This window comes from Canis lupus, chromosome 22 (assembly GCF_011100685.1).
Source record: "Canis lupus familiaris isolate Mischka breed German Shepherd chromosome 22, alternate assembly UU_Cfam_GSD_1.0, whole genome shotgun sequence".
Classification (NCBI taxonomy): domain Eukaryota; kingdom Metazoa; phylum Chordata; class Mammalia; order Carnivora; family Canidae; genus Canis; species Canis lupus.
This window is the reverse complement of record NC_049243.1, coordinates 5,353,543-5,376,700: the sequence shown is the minus strand read 5'-3', so window position 1 is coordinate 5,376,700 and position 23,158 is coordinate 5,353,543. Positions and strand designations below refer to the sequence as shown.

At 45.9% G+C, this 23,158-nt stretch overlaps 1 protein-coding gene and 1 long non-coding RNA gene across 3 annotated transcripts in view; one reads left to right on the top strand and one right to left on the bottom strand.

Moving 5' to 3' along the window:
* The window catches only part of LOC111091812, a 127,127-nt gene that overhangs the window by 30,990 nt on the left and 72,979 nt on the right, over positions 1 to 23,158 (top strand). The window contains exon 6 of one of the 2 annotated variants that reach the window (XR_005376222.1): positions 5,762 to 8,530. The exons of the other annotated variant lie outside the window; for it this stretch is intronic. This is a non-coding gene — a long non-coding RNA (uncharacterized LOC111091812). Of the gene's footprint in view, positions 1 to 5,761; positions 8,531 to 23,158 lie in introns of those variants that run through there. 2 annotated transcript variants of the gene reach the window in all.
* The window catches only part of SIAH3 (siah E3 ubiquitin protein ligase family member 3), a 70,279-nt gene continuing 65,204 nt past the window's right edge, over positions 18,084 to 23,158 (bottom strand). The window contains exon 2 of the mRNA XM_038569557.1: positions 18,084 to 22,668. Within this exon, the coding sequence (XP_038425485.1) occupies positions 22,000 to 22,668 (669 nt within the window). The 3' untranslated portion in view covers positions 18,084 to 21,999. The remainder of the gene's footprint in view (positions 22,669 to 23,158) is intronic.

Below are 23,158 nucleotides of genomic sequence, written 5' to 3'. Positions count from 1 at the left end.
ACAGGGATCTTGTTATTGTTTTAAAACCAGTTCCTTATGTCTGGCCATTGAAGTGGCTTCTAAAATTTCTCCCACACAAACCGTGCGATGATGAGTGTCTTTGTGCACATGTGTTATTACTGCCTTACAATAAATTCCTAGAAGTGAAATTGCTGATTTCAAGGGCCTGCCTATTTTGAAGGGTTTGACCAGTGTTGACATTTTATTCTCTGTAACATCGCTGCAACTTCTGCTGGCCTGGCAAGCACCTGTGTTGTGAACAATTGCTTCCTTGTTTCATTGGGATGAAATGGCAAGTTCCTGAAGGGTGGGGACCACATCTCCTCATTTTGTCCCTATACCCAATGTGGGGGACTTGGTCTCTTATCCATGCCCAGCTAATGAAGGCTGGAACCGGTTGAGAAGCTCACACTTGCAAAGTACAAGGTCAGATCTGGTCTTTATTGATCACCCTGATTTTTTTTTTTTTCCATCATGGACTTTTTGGCATCAGTTTTTTTTTTTTTTTTAAGATTGCATTAAAATATCTATTTTCATTTTTGATTTGGGGGCACCGTCTTAAATTTCACACCTGAAGTGAATGCCTCACTCTCCTCACCCTATTCCTGGTGCCATGCCAGCTCTCGAGGTCTTCTCAAACTCACAGCTGCCTGCCTTACACGGCCTGGCCCCTGCGGTCCTGCACGAGCCAACCAGCTGCTGAGCACTCAGCCTCCCCTGTGTCTCTCTGGTCCTTTTTCTGCGACAGTAAATGCATCTCATCCCTTGTTGATGCCTGTGAGGAAAACGATGGCTTTGAGGTTAAGGTGAACCTTTGCCCTACGTGTCATTTTCCGTAGATGTCCGATGCTGGCGGAGGAAGAATAACAGATTGAGGGCAAGAGAATGAGGCTAGGAGCCAATGCGCCTCAGTTCAGGGCTTTCCCTGAGCAGAGGTTTATTTCTGTCCCAGAGGTTCAGAGCATCCCAGATCCTCCCTTCCTCCTCTTGCTTTCTAAATCCCAGGGGATTCCTGCCTCCAACAATTTAATGGTCATAAGAATAGACCCTGTTATCAGGCCCTTACTCTAGTCTCAAGATTATACAGCCAGGAAGAGATAGAGGCCTTATTTAAACTCATGTCACCTGGCCATGGCAAAGTCATTACAAACCCTGGCTCTGGGTTCAGCCCTATTGCGTTCAAAATCTAATTTGGCTATTTTCAAACTGGGTGACTGGGCACATTACTGAAGCCTCCTTAAGCAAGCCCGGGTCTCTTCAGCTACAGCAGGGGACTAACAGGAGTGCCCATTTTATAGGCAGTGCTCTGCTACCCGGTACTTGGTACGTATAGAGCAGAAAGTGCCGTGCTCAGCACACAGGAAGTGGCTTCGGGGTTCGTGTGGCACAGGATGTGGCACATCTTCCAAAAGCTGTTCTCTCCTTCTCACACGGTACTAGAAGCTTCCAGTGCTTCCGGGCATTTGGCCATAGGAGCAGTGACTCTTCTTCCCAGCCTCCACGAGCCAGCGTGGTCGGCCTCGGTCCAGCCCTGCAGAAGATCATAGGCCCAAGCCCAGCATTGATGGGGGTCTTAGAAGTCATCTCATTCTTCATTATATAGCGTGTGACCCAAGGCCCGGCAGCATGGGGGTGTCCCTTGGGGGCTTGTCACACGTGCAGAATCTGAGACTCCACCCAGCTGTATGGAATCAGAGCCCGAATGTTGACAGGACTGCCCAGGCAATTCCCAGGTACCCTAATGTTTGAGAAGCACGGCTCTGGTCTAATTCTCAACTCTGTCTCTGGCTCCACAGTTTACCGCCCGACCCATCTCATACCATTACCCCCTTCGAGTGTTAACAGTGGGTACTCTTTCTCCCTGAGGCCCCCCCTCATGCCCCCTCCCCCCAGGGCAGAGAAACAGGACAACTTGATGTCACATTCTTGAAAAGCCACTTGCCTTCTGATCCAGGCTCCCAAGACGCTCCTGCTTTGCCTCACACGCTGGACATCCCCAGTCCACCAGGCCTGGCTCTGACTTATATAGGAATGATGACAGTTTGTGTAGAGCCGCAGTTAGCAGAGTCTGTAGTGACTGCCGCATTCCCAAACCCGTGCGGGTAGGGGGCATGTTGCTGATGGGCCCCAGAGGAGGTTATTCATCAACATAGGTGGTGGGTCTGGGCTTAGGCACGGAGAGGGAGCACCGCAAACTGAAGAGCTAGGATAGTTGAGTGACAACAGAATTGTATGAGTGTCACATCCGCCAGTCCTCAAATCTCTTGACAGGGACCCAATGTCAGAAAGGGTGAGGGTGATTCATGTGGAATCATCTTCTCAGTGTTTGCTAAAGTCCCATTGCTCTTTGCTTTCTGTATTTCTCTGGAGTTACCTTTTGGTACACTAGCCTTCAAATTCAGCTCTATCAGAAGGAGCAAATGTTAATTGAGCTCCTGCTATATGCTGGGCCATGTGCAACGATTAAAGAAGTGGTGGTCCTTGCTGATAACCACTGGAGACAGACATCCGTGGAGAACTGGAAAGGAAGAGTAGCTGGATGGAGCGGTGATAGAGTGCAGGGGTGCCAGGAGAGGGGTCCGGCGTGGGGAAGGGGCAGATACCCTGGCTGTCCACCCAAGGGCTGTCGGTCTTCCTTCCTCCCAGCTACAATCACCCTCATTTTGTGATACCCCCTTATTGGGTGATCATGGGCATCAAGGGAATTGGGTCTTACATAACATTGACAACAGGTTAATGAAGAAAGGGAGGATTTTAACTTTTTCAAAAACATCACCTTTGGAAGTAATCCTATTCCAAAAAAGTAATCCTATTCCTTTTTCATTTATTTATGTCTTAAAGTCTATCTCCTTCCAGTAATACAGGGCCCTTGACAACAGAGACCCTGCTGCCTAGTTCAGGGCTGTTTTTCCAACACTTTGGGAACAACGGTCAGGCATGTGGTTAGACATTCACGTGAAATAAGCAGACCCAACCAGGCAGGCAACTCATTTCAATTCAGCAAATAGTTATTGATTTTTCTCATGTGTGCCAACCCCCGTGTTGGGCCCTGGGGAAACAATGGTGAACAGACACTGATCTGGGAAGGAACACAATAGGGTACTGCAAGTGTGATGAGCATTGCACAGCAGCAGGATTTAAAGCAGTAGGAACCTGGGGTGCCTGGGTGGCTCAGTTGGTTAAACATCTAACTCTTGATTTCTGCTCAGGTCATGATCTTGGGGGCATGAGATGGATGCTCAGTGGGGAGTCTGAGAGTCTCTCTCTCTCCCTCTGCCCCTCTCCCCCATGTGCATTCTCTCTCTAAAATCAATCAATCTTAAAAAGAGAAATCTGTGTGTGAGCCTTCATTAAATCAGAGATGTCAAGCAAGACCCCCTGCAGGAGGCACAAAGGAGTGAGATTTATTCAGATGAATGTGGGTGGGCAGGAGGGAGAATCTTCCAGGCAGTGGCAAGAGCGTGAGGACCCTGGAGACAGGATGTCACACACGTCCCAGGGCTTGAAAGTTAAAGAACAGAGTGAGAGAAGGTGGGTGAATGAGGCTAGTGGAGAAAGCAGGATCGGTGTGGGCCAGGTAGAGCCGGAAGACAGAAGGGAAGACTGGGGACCTGCCGCACTGGGAAGGATGCAGATGGGGGTTAAGGGGCCATGGAGGCACACAGAGAGGAATGGTCATGTCCATCATTCCTGGTTAGAGATGACAGTGGGGAGCATTTTCCCCATGGGCACCCCTGGCCTGAAGCCCATTGCCGGATGGGTTCTATGGACCCCACTCGCAGCTGGAAGAACATTGGCCACAGAGTCACCCTGACTCTGACAGTACCTGTGGGAGGGACCTCCAGGGCAGACAGAGGGGTGGGGGTGGAGGAAGCCGAATTGGCATTACAATATGGCCTCTTAAGAAAGCACTGCTTTATCTTTCCTTGTTTTATTGATGTGTGCTTTTAATTTCTGTTAAAATAACAGGATGGAAATGTCTGAGGCCTTCCCTGGGGGGAGCCCTAAGCCCTGAATTTAGCTCCATTAATAGGGCTAGCCAGACTTCCCCTCCCTCAGGCTCACCCAACTGGTCTTTCTCCAGAAATGTCTTGAGTGTAGAAGGATTGGCTTTTTCAACTGCGTGCAGTAAGCATTTCTTGAGCAGACACGATGTCAAAGTGCAGGGTGCCAAGGGGGTACAGAGGTAAGTGGGATGGTCCTGGCTCGGACGACACCCACGTTAGGGGAGAGATATGTAAACCACTAAACTGTGGTACAAGGAGGGATGAGCTGGGCCCACAAATGCAGTTTAAGCAAAGCATTCAAGAAGAGTAGGGGGTCTGGAGGCAGGGAGGCAACACTGAGGGGGTGACCGTCATATTGGAGCTTGGATGCTCGAGAAGAGAGAAGGGGGGTTAAAGGGGAGGGAGCACCATAAGCAAAGGTCTAGAGGAGTAAACTCATCCCGGGTACCGATGCCTAGCAAGTGTGCTGAGATACGTGAAGGACCCACTGGAAAGGTCGCAGGGACCCCATTATGATGTCCTACATGCCACACTCAAGAGTTAGAATCGCCTCTCGTTACAGACGTGGAAGGAGGAAAGTGACATGGTCTGACGTGTGCAGAATAAAGATCATCTTTCTGGCAGTGGAAAGGGCAGATCAGAGACAAGCAGTTCTACACAGAAGAATGGGATAGGGGATGATAATTTTCATATCTGGGTGAGAATGTAGACAGAAGTGGTGGGCCTGGGAAGGAAACATTAAATATATGCTGGAAGCAAGCAGTATTTATCAACCGCATTAACGTATCCAATCTACTCTCATAACTTGAGAAAGAATCATGCACTAAGCATAATATAAAGGAGAAAAAACAACAAAGTTCTTTATGGTCAAATAACCTGCATCTCAACACCAACTCATCAGATCTTGTCACTTATACTAAGGTCATTGTGAAAGCGTCACTTTGCCAACATAATATGACATCATATGGAGCATCTTAATGTGGCAATTTGCGTACCTTGAGTAATACTGCCATTTGTGATGGACAAGATTTGGAGAACCAGTGGTATAAGGGAAGGATCAAGAAGATGCCAGGGTGTCTGGAGAAGCCTGCTGAGGCAAAGGGAAGGGTCTAAGGTGTTTCCGAGTCTTGTAGTCCAGGTGATTGAGTTGAGCGCAGACCTTCCCCCAAGGCAGGAAGTTCAGAAGGACACAAGGTTTGCCGGGGATGCCCCGTGGGGCAGGTAGAGGATGCAGGTCAATGTTCACCTGGGTAAACTGAGTTTGAGATGCCTAGAGGAGCTCCCTGTGCGGTGTTTAGGAATTTCCTGGAAATCCACAAGCATCCACGGCATCCAATGTGGCAGAGAGTTTGGGTACAACAAAGCCTGGAAAGAGGCGAGTGACTGTATCTGGCAGGGAAGTAAGTGGGAGCTTGTGACTTGAAAGAGCCGAAAATAGTAGCTGTGAGGGATGAAGCTGGAATGCAGAACAGAAGATATTGGAAGTTAATGAAGTAGATTTTAAGAGTCTGCAGATTTTAAGAGTCTGGATCTTTGGAAGGGGTGGGGAGCACACGGGCAGACTGCGCGTGTTCACGTGCGCAGGTGCAGCAGACACAGAAGGGTCTGGGGAAGTAGAGCCAGGGATCCAGGAGGATGAGTTACAGTTCATGTGATTTGAGTTCTATTTAGAACTTAGAGAATCGTACCCTAACCAACATTTTACAAAGCTCATTGAATTAACAACAATAACAACAATTTTTTTTTCTTAAAAGGCATCAAAGCCCAGTGTTCCTGGTCCACAGTATTGCTGCTTTATTATTGTCAATGGAACCTAGGTGTGGCTGGCCTTTCAGTAAAATGGAGGTAACCTAATTAAAGGATTCAGTGGCAATTGAATTATTGTTTTCCAGTGACCAGGCCAAAGAATCTCCTGGCGGCAGAGGCAGCCTCTCTTGGACTAAGGCTTCTGGAGGAGGCAGCGGGCAGATTGTAGATATCATCTCTCCTTTTGGATATGAACAAGAAAAATGTTTTGTTTTTGTTTTTTTGTTTTGTTTTGTTTTGTTTTTTGTTTTGTTTTTTTTTAAAAAAAGGTCCATCACAGAGGACCCGCATAGAAATCCATGTGGGACTGAGCCCTGAGATCAGAATACTTAGAGAGGCTCAGGTTCAGAGCTCCTTCCCTTCCAAGCCCGTGGCGGAAAATTTCATCTAATTCCATTTTACATCTCTGTCCTGCTGGACTTAATAACTTGCCTTTCTCCCACTTACCCAGTTGTTTCAAACGACTGAATCAAGCTGACATTTTGATAGTAAACTTCAAGATGGGGAGAGTTTTCAAATTTAGCGTCTTTTCCCCTAATATGGTTTTCATTGATTTGGAGAGTTACTCTTTTACAATTCCCGGGCAGGGACTGAGACATTCTTCCCGGAGAGCAGGTGGGGGCAAACACTCTCTTTGTACAAAGATGGCTTAGATTTCTTCCCAGCTTCCTCTCCTGCAACAGCTCAGGAAGCATAAATGGGTTGGGGGATGGGGCGTGTGTCGAATGGAAACATTTTGTAATTTCAAAGCAACCGAACAAAATAGATCCTTCAGAACGGTTTTATTTTCTGTGGAGACAGAGTCGTGGGCACAAAACCACCTCCTCTTCTTCAACCTGCATCTGTAGCCTTTTGCATTACCCCATCACCAGCAGAAAATAGGATTTCTCACCTACAGATGGTGAAGAGAGAGGAGGCTAGCCTGAACATTAGGTAGAAATTACTTGTCAAGTTTGATCAATTCAGAGAAAATCCAAATCCCCTTTGAAAAGGCACAGTGGATATTCCCAGATTAGTGGGATGTCCTTATAGATCCATTGTTTGGGTAAATTGTCTGCATATGCAGCATGTTTGCTAAATGAATGATGCATTTGCATCTAAATGGTCCATAAATAATTTGATTCAGCTCCGGACAGGGTCATAAACAAGCCCCCTCCTCACCATCGGACTTGTGAGCTGCTTATGAGTGTGGACTCACTCCTCTCTTATTGCTTTGTGCTATTATTTGACAAGGCACTGGGGAAGGAGTACATGAATCTATTAACGAGAACCAATCTCCATTATGAGCTGAGGTTTGAGGGAGCTGACAGAGAAATCTTTCATAATGTGCTGCTTTTGGCCTCCAGCTCTCTGGGCAAAAATCTTAAAAAAGAAATCAGAAATCAGTGTTGCTGCCACTGTAGAAACTCTGGTTTGCGCGTTGGGGACAGGGTGAAGCATTAATTACCATCTGCATGCTGCTTTTTACGAGAGCACTGAGTACCTGTGTCTCCCATCCAGCCCGTTGGTATTTATAGCACACGTGCTGTGGATGTGCGGCCCAACGTCTCCATTTGAGTTGGTACTCGGAGGATTTTTACTACTGAGTGGACGCAGCCAGGCATTAGAGCCACACAGAGCTTTCCTTCCAGTCCAAGCTGATGGGTTCCAGCTCCCAGTTTGGAAGGCAGGGAGCTGACAATGGCATTGACAGTTGCCAGTTACCATCTGCAGTTATGTCATGCCTGTTGTGTCAAAACTGTGACTTTTTATGGCCATCTTTCATGAGATTTGTGGTGTTCCATCCTTTTAAAGGCTCCAAGGGGATGGTATACCTTGATTTAAGAAAGCTCAATATATTAAATCTAGCTTCACGTGAAAGAAATATAGAAGCGCACTTACTCACTTTGCAAAAGGATTCACAATGGGATTCTTTCAGTAATAAATATTATATGTGGCACTTAGAATGTGATTTCGTTTGTTGTTTCAGGAATAGGGCTATTGGCAAAATGCAGCCTACTTAAAGGGTCTTGGTGCTCCTCAAGGCAGATTACTAACCCCTTGTTCCCCAGGCCCCACCAGCATGGGGACAGCCCAGAACTCAGATGACAATTCCAGTGGTAGCTGCTGCTTATCACCAGTCTCGTTCTTGAAACTCTGTCGTTCTTTACCATGACAGCTTAAGATGCCTCGCTTAGTGCAGATGCCAGTCCCTTTCCAGTTGTCTTTTTTTTTTTTTAAGATTTTTATTTATTTATTCATGAGAGGCACAAAGAGAGGCAGAGACACAGGCAAAGGGAGAAGCAGGCTCTCTGTGGGGAACTTGTTGCAGAACTCTATACTGGGACCCCGGGATCATGCCCTGGGCCGAAAGGCAGACACTCAACCGCTGAGCCACCCAGGTGTCCCACCAGTTTGCCTTCTTGACCAAAGCTAAGTCTGAAAGCCTATACTACATACTCCTGCATGTAGGGCTCTTCATATAATTTAGGGATTTGATCCTTAGGCAAGCATGGAAGAAGGGACATCTGGCTCTTGTAGGGGAGGAGAGATCATTTTCCCTCTACCCTTCTAAGTTCTTAGCTGAGATGCTTGGAATAAAAGATGAACAAGAGAAATGCAGTTTACAAATACGTATACCTCATGTATACATGGGAGATACTCAGGAGAAATGAGTAAGCCGAAGAGGTGATTTTAAAATTCAGATTTAAATACCATCTTAAGAGGGAAAGGAGGGATCCCTGGGTGGCGCTGCAGTTTAGCGCCTGCCTTTGGCCCAGGGTGCGATCCTGGAGACCCCGGATCGAGTCCCACGTCGGGCTCCCGGTGCATGGAGCCTGCTTCTCCCTCTGCCTGTGTCTCTGCCTCTCTCTCTCTCTCTCTCTTTCTCTCTCTCTCTCTGTGTGACTATCATAAATAATAAATAAATAAATAAATAAATAAATAAATAAATAAATAAATAAATAAATAAAAAAAAAAGAGGGAAAGGAAAGGATGGATTTAGCCCTCATAGGGAAAGTGAATGATTTTTCATAGAGATGAATGGGCATTTAGAAAAGTAGTAGGGAGTAGGGGGTGCCTGGGTGACAGTAAAGCGTCTGACTTGATTTTGGCTCAGATTGTGATCTCAGGGTCATCAGATTGAGCCCCGTGTCGGGTTCCGTGCTCAGCTTGGAATCTGTTTAAGACTCTCTCTGCCCCTTCCCCACCCAGGCTCGCTCCCCATCTCTCTCACTAAAATAATAAATAAATCTTAAGAGAAAAGTAGTAGGGACTTATAGTTTGTGACAAAGTTTGAGTGCAGTGTTGACTTGGAAGTTTTCTCCCCATGATAAGAGTCAGTCTTCCCCCATTGATGAAACTCTGGGGGAGGGTATGTATGACAACTGAGTTCCTTTTGGAGGACCTGTCTTTAGGCAGATAAGATGAGTTCAGAGAAAGTCTCTTCCTGCTTTTGCTGTTTTTTTAAAAGCATCTACAGCTCAAAATATCAGTATATCCAAGTGTTATTTTGAGATGGCATGTCCTGAACTCCTACAGGCATATTTTGGAGTGGCTTGTTCTGCTCCTCTTCCCTCTTCCGGGGCAGCTGCGACAGTTTCTGAGCCTAGTGTTTGGTCTCTAGCACCAAGGTGTCAAGCAGCAGAAGGCAACAACAGTGGTATTTCTGCTAGAAGCATTCTGTACTGTAGCCGAGTTTTCTCTGGCTCTGTTTCTGACTGTGTGACTCTCTAAACCTTCTGTGAATTTCCTAATATACTTCCTGCTTAAACCCGCTAAAGTAGATTTTACCATCTATGACTTGGCTGATATACCCTCCCCTTCCCTGTGTGTTCTGGGTGGTTCACACTCAAGGCTACTGTGTACAGCTATTTCGATCGTACACCGCACAACTACAAAGGACACCATTCACATACACTGAGCAACTTTGCCCTACAAATTGCTGCCTTCTTGAAAGCCTGTTTGTTCTCTGTTACTAAGCTCTGCTGCCCATACCGCCTTAGTTTGGGTCTCACTCCACAATCTGTACATTAGCCACCCAAGTGTGAAGGGAGAATTTTCTATAAAGATTACAACTCTTTCAGCCCATATTACCTTCTTCAAGAGATTAAAACTCTTTTAGAATGTACTTTTTTCTGTACAAACCCTTAGAAAAAAATTTTTTCCAGGGGCTGGGCCCATTAATCATGTTTTTATTTTTTGTAGTTTAGGATGCTTTGATACCTGAAGGTCTTGAGCACCTGGAGAGGGACCGCCCCTCCCAAAGTTAGCTAATTCCTAGAGATAGCAAACAACTTGTCTATGAGCCTGCCTTCAACATGCAAGCCAACCAATCCTGAATCCACACCCAAACCCTACTTCTTTTATCAGGCTTTTCAAGTCTGACACTATCCCCCTGCCCTAAATCACCCCAGTGCCAAGTACAGATAAATTTGAGACCACCTTTGTAGCCTAGAGCCCACTGAAACAATTGAAACTATCCAATCCTAAACCTGCTCAGATGTTTACTTTGCCACAGCCATTCCTTCCTGTAAAAAAACCCACATTAAAAGCTTTGCCTGTGCTTTTCCATCTCTCCTTCTGTCTCCTGATCAACCCTGATCAACCTTGTATGGCCTTGTATGGCATGATGTGCCCCCTTCTCTTGGGAATTGTAAGCAGTCCATTTTTCTTTCAAAGGCAGCTATCTCCATGTCTGTCATTTTACCATACCTGATTAAAACAAATCTTGGTACATCTTTAAAAACTGGGAAAGAAGGTATTTGAGCTCTACTATGTACTATCATATTCCAAAGCCTTTATCTCTTATGATAAACTGGATTTCCCAAGACAGAGCCTTTGTATTTTGACTGATTTCTGCCTCAGGGAAGTTACTTGCAGAATTATCCCTCAATGTACTCCCCCTCATTGTTAGGATGGAGCTTAATCCTAGTGTTACAGACAGGCCACTGACCATCAGATTCAAAGACCCCTTCCTCACTTATTTCAGGGCACCCAGTAGCTATCATATGAACAAGGCTGCCTGTGGCCTTCTAGAATCTTCTAGTCCTTCTAGAATCTTGGAGATGAATATATAAAGATTCTAATAGCACTCTAACTTCGTCCTAACATTTGAGAGAAAGCTCAAAATGCCTACATAGTTTGTAGTTTTTCTACCAAATCTCTGAACCGTTGTAGAATTTCAGAGTGATAAGGAACTCCGGGAGTTACCTAGTCTGGGTATTTCCTCTACTACTGTTCCTTATTCAGTACTTCATCCAACTGTCTTTCCCTTGAATGAATCCCTCCCACCATTTATAACAATTGATCATGCACTGCATCTATTTGAATGTTAATTGTGTTCTAGTGGAAAAAGTTGACAAACTATAGTCTATGGGACAAAAATCATTCTGCTGCATGTTTTTGTAAATAAAGTTTTATTGGAACTCAGTCACACTCATTTATTTAGGTATTTACGTCTGTGGCTGCTTTCACAGCACAATGGCAGAATTGAAGAGTTGTAATATAGGGTGTATGGTCTGCCAAACCTGGAATGTTTACTGTATGGCTCTTTCTAGAAAGAGTTTGCCAGCCCTTTTTCTATTGGATAAAACAAGCTGTAGTCTTAGATATTATCTCTAAGTTCTTCAGGGACAATTTCAAGTTCTTTTCCCATGAAACATTCTTTTTTTCCTTTTTTTAAAGATTTTATTTATTTGAGAGTTAGAGCAAGAGCACAAGTGTATGAGCCAGGGGAGAGGTAGAGGGAAAAGGAGGGAATCTCAAGCAGACCCCACACTGAGTGCAGAGCCTGATGAAGGGCTTGAGACCTGACCTTCATGTCTTGAAAACAAGAGTTGGATGCTCAACAGACTGAGCTACCCAGGTGCTGCTCCCTGAAGCATTCTTTAATTAATTAGCTCCTCCTTGTACCAGTCAAGTCTTAATCATCTTATTAACTCTTCATTATGTAAGGCTGTGTGTTACTGTTGGAAGACAATTGTCCACGAATCTCTCATGGTTTTACAAGTCAAGGCACGAACAGCCAATTTGCTCCAGAATTATCTTGTCAGGAATGTCGGTAGAAGCATGGAGACAGCAACTCCTTCTAGAGCAAATTTATTTACATTTAGAAAGAGGTATGCCCTTCTCAGACTTGCTTACATTCCAGGGTAATAAAAATAATCTCTCCCTCCAGAAGGGAGGATGGGCAGGTTTGATGGCAACCCCATGTAAGATCAGAGCCTCCTAATACCAGGTTTCTCTCTGTGTGTAGGCAACACCCTGGCCCTCATTGTATTGTCCTGTTGGAATGCGGGTTCAAGGAACCTGGAGCAAAATGTTCTTATTGCTGTAAATAGTAAACTGTCTAAACCCATTTGGGCTCCTTGCCCCTTATGGCTGAATCTATGGATGCATGCAAACCAGTCCCACCGCTGTTCCTGTGCGGCTGCTTAGGAGCTGCAGGAGTGCTTGACAGTTGTTAGATGCAGGTGTAAGTGCATTTGTTTGTGGCCTCAAGCCTCAGGTTCACTGAGAAGTTCCTCAAGGGCAAGGCCCACATCTTCTCTTCCCTTCATATCTTCCGGCAAGCCCAACGTATAGTAGGCATTCAATAGTATTTGGTTGTTCAAGCTAAAGGCACCTATACATCCTATTCTGAAACACTCTTTTTTAGTGGGGCACAAAGACTTGGAACTATTTCTAAATTTCCATGGCTTCCCTCTACCCAGGTGTCTCTGAGACTCTGGGATCTGAAGCCATCTAGTCTTGTTAAGGAGAGGCCAGTTTCACCCCACCAGTGCCCACTTAGAAAACAAGCCCACCATGGATGTGGCAGCAGGGCCAAAGGAAAACAGCTCCACCAGCGCTGTGGCCAGAGAGAATTGGCCACATCCTTGGCTCCCTAGATTGGAGGCAAAGTTATGGTGGGGGGAGACCTTTCCTCCTGAGTGCTTGCTGTGGATAGCAAACTGTACTCACAATAAAATGAATGTACTTTATGGACTCTTTCTCTCCTAGGTTTGCCAGATTTAGCAAATAAAAATACAGGATACCCACTTAAATTCAAATTTCAGATAAGCAATGAATACTTTTTTAGCATGAGTCTGCATATTGTGTATTGCAAATATTGCAAAAGATATACTAAGTTTTTTTTGTTGCTGTTATTTATCTGAAATTCAAATTTAACCAGGCATCCTGTATTTTACTACATAGCCCTATTCTCTGCTGTCTCCTCACTATAGCCCATTCTGCGACTGAGCCTCTTCTTCAGGATGTGGTCCCTACTGTAAACCAGCCCTAGTGATAAGGGTTTTTCAGATTTTCCCTCATCCATAGAGCACATTTTCCTGGGTTGGGTTTTTGTTTTTTGTTTTCAAGACAGAGTCAGAAACTTTATACAAAATAGGCATCACTTTGTTTTCCTTAGTCTTCAGGACTGGTAAATGTGGAAATATGAGAAAAGTTCAGTCAATAAAATGGAATCGTTCGTGAAGAAGTAGGCTGTTTGCATGTTGATTCTTAATAGTTTAAATAAAATCTTTAAACAAAGTGTTTTGTAACGTTTCCACTGCTGCAGAAGCCTCTGCAGACACTGTCTCCAGCAGCAGGTCTTAGACACTAAACGTGCCCCTGAAGTCCGTCCTTGGGTGCTGGGTGCTGGGTGCTGCGGGAGGGAAAGCAAGCCCCTCACATGGGCAGGACTACCAACCCAGACTGGTGGCTGGGTGTTTAGGGAAAAAATGAGCCTTCAAGGAGAATTTCCTTGAATATTGCCCAGCAGTCTTCTATCAGTGTTCACAGAAAGCAGGACCAAGTGGTAGCAGCTGGGCTTGCGTTTTGAATGATCTGGATGTTTTGGGGGTGCTTGATTTCCCGTTTTACTTTTTTTATCTGTAATTCCCAGAATTATCTGTCATATCCAGTCTAAAAAAATTAAAAAAAAAAAAAGTCAATCTCCTGTGTTACTAATGAAAGTCAAACTGGAGCCCAGGAGGAGGAGAGGATGGGGGATGTAGTTGCCCCCCAGAGGGGTGGTAATCCACATCCCCAACTTGGATCCTTGATGGAAGCTTTTCCCACTGGCCCCCTCCACCCCTCCACCCTTGCAGAGGATATATATATCTTGTCTTCTTCCAGGCTAATAAGAAAGCAGTTCAGTGATTTCCTTTTCTCTCACCCCATAGGCAAGGCTTACATGGAGCTTAGCTCCGAGCTGCCTCAGAAAATGTCCCGAGATTCACATTCCCCACGGAGGGCCCTCCCCAAATGGTGACCCTGCTCAGACGTCCTGGGGAGGTTTGCAGGATAAATAAATGCCTCCCTGGGGATTCGCTAGGTAACTCCCTGTCAGCGCTGGGGGGCAGAGATTTAAATACCAACGTGGCAGGGATTTACTGATGAGCCCCTTCTGTGCTTGTGGGAAGATTTACACAGTCCCTTGATGGGTACGAGGCTGCGGGGTGGGGGTTGTCACTGGGTGACACTCAGTACTGGGGATCATTCTGTTCTGGCCTCCATCAGCTGGCCATGGGTCATGGCTGATGAGCTCTGGCATCCTACCTGCATAGCCATTTCTCCTGCTTCTCTGTCCCCACCACCCCAAATGATGGAAGAATAATTTCTTCTACTACCTGGTTACAGGGAACTCCTCCCTAATTCCCTTCTTAGATCCTTTCTGATCTCCATTTAAGTGTTTACTGCTTCGCCATCAGAATGAAATATTGGCCACTTCCCCATCACCTCTTTTCCTGTCTTCCTCCCTCTTATAGAAGGACCAGCTCTCTTCTTCAGGTGTTGTGATTGGCTCCTTTGTTTTCTGTGGCTCTTTTTCTCACCAATGAGCTCATCCCTGCATTTGAGAATTGAATGGTCAGCCACACCCTTAGCAGAATCCCATGGAAGAGAGGGTTAAAAATCAGAACTGGGTTTTGCTCTGGACCTCCTGAATCAGAATCTCTGGATCTGGGACTCCAAAATTAAATTCTCCTGATATTTCTTTTCTTTTCAAGATTTTATTTGTTCAGGAGAGACACACAGAGAGAGGCAGAGACATAGGCAGAGGGAGAAGCAGAAGCAGGCTCCCCTGGGGGGGAGTCCTGATGTAGGACTTGATCCCAGGACCCCAGGATCATACCCTGAGCCAAAGGCAGATGTTCAACCACTGAGCCACCCAGGTGACCCTCCTGATATTTCTTAAGCACCTGGAAGTTTGGGAACTAAAATCCTGGGTCCCAGATGGGGCCAGAGACAAGGGGCCTTTCTTCCCATGTCAAATCTCAGGTGGGTCAGCTTCTCACTTCTCTTAGTGGAGTCTCAGTCTAGCACTGAGTAACCTTCCTGCAGGGCTCTGAAGGTATTTGGAGGGAAGGGTCACCTGTCTGGAATAGCGTGGGATGCAGAATTGTCCTAAGAGAGGCCCTGGCTAGAGAATTCACCTGGCTCATGAATATTCATGCTGGCCACATGGTCAGTTTGATCACTCCGATTAATTCAGGGCAGTGTCTGTAGCCTTTGTGAGGGCACAAAACAGGTTCTGGGAATAAGGAAGTAGAAAAGAAGATAGAGGTTAACTTGAATTGACAGGCAATAGGATTAGTACTCTTGCTCAATCCTGATCTTGTGAGTAACCAACAGTGGCCTGAAATTAAAGCATTAAACCATGAAGGCTCCCTTGACAACTGATCTGATAGGCCCAGAAGTAAATTTCAGGAGGGGAGAGCAGAGATAAGGGGCCCAGGGAGGAAGGGAAGGGGAGTGGACGCCTGTCTCTTTCTTTGCAATCCAGTGACCCCCTCGGGGCCGCACCGTATGCTGAGCTAGTGTTGTGGGCAAATGAGTTGCCAGGGCTTTTATTCACCTCTAGTAGCACTCTCTTCCTTACATCCAATTATGACTTTAAAATAGAGGCAAAAATGAAAAGGGGAGGAAGATAATGAAACATAAGTCAACTATGGCAGCTGGCGAATTTCTGATAATTGCTTTTCCTTGTAGCATTTCATTTCTGTTCCCGCATATTGCACAGTAGCCTGTGGGAAGAGAAAAAAAAAAAAAAAACACACACACACACAAAAAACCACCACCACCAACAAAAAACAACTCCAAAGAATTCCGGAAAACAGTATCAAATGCACTTTAATGACACTCTTCATGGGAGACAGGATAGAGGTAAAGTAGCATTCTAAGTTTGCTTCTTGCTGTCTTTAACATCATAAGAAAGCTTAGAAAAGTATATATACATCAATTCAGGGTAAGTAAAATGATTCTCAGTTTCTCTTCTCTTTCTTATGTCAATACCCTAGAAAAAACATTAAAAAAAAAAAAAAAAGAGAGGAGTGTTTACAGTACTCAAGGTAAAATATTTTCACACAATGCTGGAAAAGACAAACTCTAACTCCTGTAGGTAACCCATGTGATAGCCTGATTTGGGGGAAAAGAATCAATGTTTATCTACAACAGATCTCTTGGATCTCTTTCCCATGAGGTTCTTCTTGGCTGGCCATTCTCCAGGTTAATGTAACAGAGAACTCACTAGTTTCTGAAGGAAATTTTCAGAACAGATCATCTAAGGCCTAACAATCTACTGGAAGACTCTACTTCTGATGCTACTTGTAGGGGAGGTTTTCATTAGAGCATAGTTTTGCGATGTCCCGTCCACAATCCCTTCCTCTTCCACCAGAAATCCAATCCCCGTGGAAGCTTTGGCAAACCTCACTTCTTCCCTCACAGGGAAACTACTGGCACCAGAGTAACTGGTTTACTGTTGACCTTCAGATTCTTCCTGCTGCCAGACACAGCCTAGAGTTTCCCTTGACTTTCACCCTAGCGGGAACCATGCCCCTAATTTAGGAAGAGTATTGGTTAGAGTGGGCTACAGATTGTGAACAGGATCCTTTGTCAGGTTGCAGTGGAGTGAAGCAGCCAGAGTAGGAAAGTAAGGTGCCATCTCTTGACTCATTATCTCTTCTGTCCCTTTGTGCTGCATAAAGGTCCTACTCTCTCTGATGGTAACACATTTTATGGGATGTTTGAAACCACTGCTCATGGTGCCCTCAGGTGTAGGCCATTTCCAATCACTAATTTCAAAGTAAAATATTTCTTTAGACGAGGTTTTCTGGTCTACATGTAGAGATAAGAAAGATGACCTGTAAGAACAAGTAACAAGATAGTCTAGTCTTATAGAGTGTGATTTTACTTTTTGGATTGGGATAGCCAAGAGGCTGGTTTTGTGGAGCTATGCCTTGTACGTGAAAATCATCAGATAGCACGTCCCACCCTAACAGCAGTAGAGCAGGGTCTGGAGAAGGGCAGGGAATGCCTGTGAAGCTACTTAGAAGACTCGGACTCCCTTCTACAGAACAGATTGTGTTTTCCCCATAATTTGCTGTTCTACTAGGTTGGCCATAATCTGTGTCCCTGTCATTGTGGCCAACAGAATTTTACTTCTCCTTCCAAAGTCCCCTCTCTCCCATACTGCTGTGTGCAAAAGGGATGTCTTGGCATTGGTGTGCTGGTAAACGTTTAACAGCTAGTTTTCCATGGGGGAAAAGCCCTGACTTATAATATTTGCCAGTTTCCAATGGTTGTAAACACTACCACCACAGCCGATTTCCAGCTATTGCCATGACGTCACTCAATATGGAGTTGGTGGCACATCATTGTGTGGCATGTTCACCATACAATTATGGTGGGTGAGAATAATCTCAAGAGCACAGAAAATACAAGAGTAGTGAAACAATTAGGAAGTGGTGAGTTTTGAAGGGAACCCTCTTACACTGTTGGTGGGAATGTGAACTGGTGCAGCCACTCTGGAAAACTGTGTGGAGGTTCCTCAAAGAGTTAAAAATAGATCTGCCCTATGACCCAGAAATTGCACTGTTGGGGATTTACCCCAAAGATTCAGATGCAATGAAACGCCAAGGCACCTGCACCCCGATGTTTCTAGCAGCAATGTCCACAATAGCCAAACTGTGGAAGGAGTCTCGGTGTCCATCGAAAGATGAATGGATAAAGATGTGGTTTATGTATACAATGGAATATTCCTCAGCCATTAGAAACAACAAATACCCACCATTTGCTTCAATGTGGATGGAACTGGAGGGTATTATGCTGAGTGAAGTCAATCGGAGAAGGACAAACAGTGTATGTTCTCATTCATTTGGGGAATATAAATAACAGTGAAAGGGAATATAAGGGAAGGGAGAAGAAAAAGGCTCCTAACTAGGGGTGGTGGAAGGGGAGGAGAGTGGGGGGTGGGGGTGAATGGGTGACGGGCACTGAGGGGGGCACTTGACGGGATGAGCACCGGGTGTTATTCTGTATGATGGTAAATTGAACACCAATAAAAAATGAATTTATTAAAAAAAAAAAAGGAAGTGGCGAGTTTTGAATATTTATCACCTTTGTTTTTAATATAACTAATTGTAAATTTAGATAATCTAATTTTTAGTAGTGGCTGTACTTAGCTTGCAGATTTCCCAAAACATTTAACAACTAATATACAAACCAGCTTTAGCATAGCAGCTGTCTTGGGCTGGGAGAAGAGCAGGAAAAAAAGAGAAATGAAAGGGCACAGTTAGTACTAAAAGGCCTCTGTGCCATTCAGACTTTCTGAGCCTTGGGTCCACCAATTTATAGAAATGCACAAGTTGCTATTGGTCAGAAGCCTGGACTTTAGAGTTAGACATGTGGGTTACAGACCCAGCTTCACTATTTGCTGGCTGTATGATCTTAAATGAGGTCCAAACTCTCCCAGCTTAAATTTCTTACAGGTACAATAACAGTACCTATTTCATAAGGTTGTTATGGGGATGAAATGAGATAATATATTCAAAGTGTTCAATCTACTGTGTCACATAATAAACCCTCAATAAATGGTAGCCATCAGTACTGTTATTATTATTATTAATCTGGCCTATTTCTAAAATGTCCATAGTAGCCACAGGTTGTGATGGGATCTATCTCAGATGCAGGTCCATGCAAAGACTGTCAAAGACAACCTTTGTATGGGCTGACCTCCGTATCAGCGTCTACCGGGTATGTAGACACCTCTAGGGGAGGGATGTCTACACATCCTGAAAAAAATCATTCTCACAGATGCCTGAAGTTTAAGTACTGGTGACTCCTTTCTTGTGGTAAGTGTGGCTTTCTCCCCAGGCCTACTTTTAGAGTGCAGATACCCCTTAGAGGGTGAGTCATTAAGTCAGCACCTAGGTGTGAATGAGATCATGGGATGCCAGGGCTCTTCACCCCACAGACTCTCCAGACTCCCGGGAAATCTGAGAATGAGGACCCTGGAGTGGGTGATGAGCCTGAGGGCACTGAAGACTCCACAGCTAATCCTTCACTCCCCACACCCACCCCTGCCTCCAGGTGGACTGGTTCTTCAAGCTGAGCTGCCTTTAAAAGCAAATCCAGGCCAGTCTCTCTCTCTCCTTGATCACTCAGGTATCTCAGAACAAAGACCGGGTTGACCTTTGGGCCCACAGTTGACGGATGAGGTGGGAACACTGCTGAAACCTTAGGGGTCAGCCTTTCTTTTTCAAGAACATCAATGTGTACTCAGTTGTCTGAGTTCTAATCATGGTCCTACTTGATGTGTGACCTTTGGAAGGTCATTTCATGTCTCAGAGTCTCTGTTTTTTCTAGTATATTGAGGGTGCCAATAATAAGTAACCCAAGACTGGAATGGGAGAGCACTCTGACTATAGAGCTTGCCGCAGCGCAGTCTGTTGGTACTGTTTTTTCTAGTCATTGTTTTTGGTTTGTTCCTTTTTCTACAATTCTTCACATGTGGATATAGAGAGGAAGGCTTTCTTGGGAGCACCACAGATGTATGAAAATAAAACATTTCTACCCTTTATTCTAAACATTTCTAAGTACCGAAAATACAAGTTCCTACCTGGGGTCACCTAGGCATAATACAGTCTTGTGTGCAATAATGGCCTGAAGTTATTTCCAGTTGGGCTCAGGTAACAGCACAACAAGAAGGCAGAGGTGATGTTTTTAGGAATTCTAAGGCCCCTGTGAACTGTAATTATATTCTTGTTGAGGTTTTGTCTGTTTGTTTATCTGGGGCACCTGTGATGCTATAGAAATGTTTCAGAGTAGTTGAGTAACAGAAACCAGGGGAGGAACTGTGGCTTCTCAAAGAATCAAACATACGGGCAAGGAGATCTGAGGTTTTGGGAATGGTCCTGGGGATAAAGTCAGGAACCAAGTGAGCCAGTCTGTCCCAGTGCTGACCAACCAGCCTCAGCTTGTTCCTGGGCTGTCTGTGTGGTTGAGGGGAGAGCTGGTGCCCTGGTAGGATGTTCTGACAAAACAAGAGCAATCCCTTTCCTTGGGATCATGACCTGATATTTGCCTCAGTCAGTGATGCGATGTTTATTGACCCCCTTAGGGCTCTAACCTAACAAAAGGTTGGCCCCAGGGTCTCAGCGATTGCTGTGTGACTAGAGGGGGCTGCATTAAGACATTTTCTACTGACTAGTGCCACCCTTCTGGTGCTTGGGGTATGGGTTGGCAGCACGGGTGGCTAGAGGATTTCCTAATTTGGTGAGGGGAAGGGAGATACGTTTTGGGATCAATTATTTTTAGTGGGGAAAAGACTGCTGATGGCCAGCCAGGGCAAATTGCCTAAAACTAAGTACTCACTTGGAGGCCTGCCCAGATGCAGCCAAGTTGGCCGAGATGAGGGAAAAGGGCAGAGAGCGACGTCTGAATGGCGCAAGGCTCACTCAATTCTAATGAGCATTGTGTAGGGTTCAGGTGCCATGCTTTACAGCGGCTAGAGAGCAGCCAAGGAGAGAACAGAAATGTCAGACAGGAGGGAGAAGGGGGTCTAGTGGGAAGGCTGAAAGGTGTTCACCATTGAACAGAAGGGACAAAGTCGATTAAACATGCTTACTTTCTTCAAATACACAAGAGAGACTTCCACAAGAAGGTGTTCAGTTGTTCCAACAGCAAATATAAGAAAGCAGTCTACGTAGAGGCAAGATGGATTTTTGTCACCTTTTCATTCACGCTGCAACAGGGAGCTGATAATAGTTGACCAGTGACAATGTTTGTGTGCTGAACAGGGGGGTCCTTGGAGCATTTAGAAAGTAAGAGAAAGAGGACCCCCTCTCCCCCTGTCCCAGGTGTATGAGCCACCTCTGACCTCCGAGGTCAGAGGTCCTAGGCACACCCTCCCAATTCCTTGGGTTTGATGCTCAGCTGTGGTTCTGGTTCACAGGATATCAAGAGTAAAGTGGGTTCTTGGTGTGATACAAGAGTTCCACCCCAGTGGCAGGATTGACGGATTTTACAATTTGATGATAAAACTCTCTGAAGAGAGAACGCCCTCCCAGAAGTGGGAGATTAATTTTATCTTTTTTTCTCAGTGGCTTCTCTTCCTTTGCATCTTGCCTGTTCTTTTCTCCTACTTGCTCAATGGAGGGTGAAGAGGTTTTCAAGAAAGCACCAAAAACATGAGGACTTTGACTCCAGCACAGGAACTGACAGCCCAGGCTGACAGCAAGCCCACAGCAGCCTGCCAACAGAGAGTTAAACATCTACCCACCCCCATGAGTCCCAGGGTCACTTTGGTGGCCTCATGGCATGATATCACCTCCAGCCCAGTACCCTGGCTTTTGGAGGAAAACCCATCTCCTTGTGTCCAGGAAGCTTAGCTCTGACCCTCAGCTTTCTGGGAGGGGGTCAGAGTTGTAACTGGTTGGTTTGAAGTAGAACTCTGAGCTGCCCAGGTCCCCTTCCCCACCCTGCTGTCCTCACACAATTCCGAGTTAGCTTGGTCTGAAGTAGACTGAAAAGGAAGAAATGATTTGGACCCTAAGTCCCCTTTCAACCCCAACAGTCTGCTTTGTGGTGTTGGTGTCTTTTACTCACGTGGGAAGTAGTGAAGAAGGATGCTGGGGGTATAGGAAATAACCATTCTGACCGAATTAGATGACAAATGCTCTCTAAAGCCATACTGACAAATCAGGACAAGCATCACACCAAGATGTTGAATCACAGGCTGTTGACCTACTGTAATGCCCATGGCAGACAAATACTAAATACCACAAAGTACCTGAGACCAAAAAAAAAAAAAAAGGAAGGAAGGACAGAAGGAGGGAGAAGACTAAAAAGAAGCCTGGAGTCCTGGCATTCAGAGATCCCAGGGACACAGGCAGAGAGTCTGGGTGGATGGTGGCTGTGCCTAAACATCTGGCAGCCTCTGGTTTCACATCTCAGCTTCTGAGGAGCAGACCTCCGTAGCAGTGATGGCGATACCGATGGCAAGGCTGCCATTGTCGGAGAAAAGCTGGGCCAGTGAGGTGTTGAGGACCAGGCAGTCCCCATCGGTGATCACTGAGTCCACACACTCAAGGACAGACCGAGGGGTGGCCTCCCATTTGAGACGCCGATGGTTTCTGTTGAGCTCCAGGCGATAGGTGAAGCAGTCGGCCTGGGTGGGGGTCCCGATCAGCATCATGGTGGCAAAGAACTGGGGGTGCCCTTCGTGCCTCTCCTGCTTCCTAAGCACCAGCAGAAAGTGGTGGCCCAGGCAGGAGTGCATGATGATCCAGTCGGCTGGGGCGGGGAGGTGCATGTCCGTGGCCAGGAAGACTATCTCAGCCCCCTGAAGGATGTCGACCCTATGCATCTGCCGCAGGTGGGGTACCACCACCTCCAGGTGGCCTTCCCACTGGCAGGAGAACAGGGGGCACATGCAGGGCGTCACCTGGGTGGCGTGCAGCCCTGCCTCCTGGTGATGGAGGTGGTGTGGGTGAGCATGGTGGCGGAGGTGGTGGTGGGGGCGGTGATGGCGGTGGTGGTGGGTGAGGTGATGAGGGGGGAAGTTGCCTTGCTCTGGTGCACTCTGGGTGACGGTGCGTCGGCTGGACACATACTGTGGGAGGAAGAGCAGAGCGTTAGTGGTTGAGGCCAGTCTCTCAGCCTGGCTGAGACGCCCCAGGTATGCCATGTGTTGAAAGCAGACTCCCCAGTGCAGATAGAGAAAGCCTGCTTGCTCTCTCTCTCTTTCTTAAGAAAGGGAGAGACATAGGAGGAGAGAGGTGGAGAGAGAAAGGGAGAGAGTATCTCAAAGCCGACTCCATGCTGAGTGTGGAGCCCAACGTGGGTCTCAATCTCATGACCTGAGATCATGACCTGAGCCGGGATCAAGAGTCCGACGCTTATATCGACTGAGCCACCCAGGTGTCTAGAGAAAGCTTTGTTTCTTAAAAAATGAGGGGACTGCAAGATTGTGTTCCAAAGTGGCAACACCATTTTATATTCTCATCAGCCATGTAAGAGGATTCCATTTTCTCCACATCCTTGCCAACACTTGTGATTATCTAATTTGACAAATACTTCTATGAGACAAAATTGATTATTTT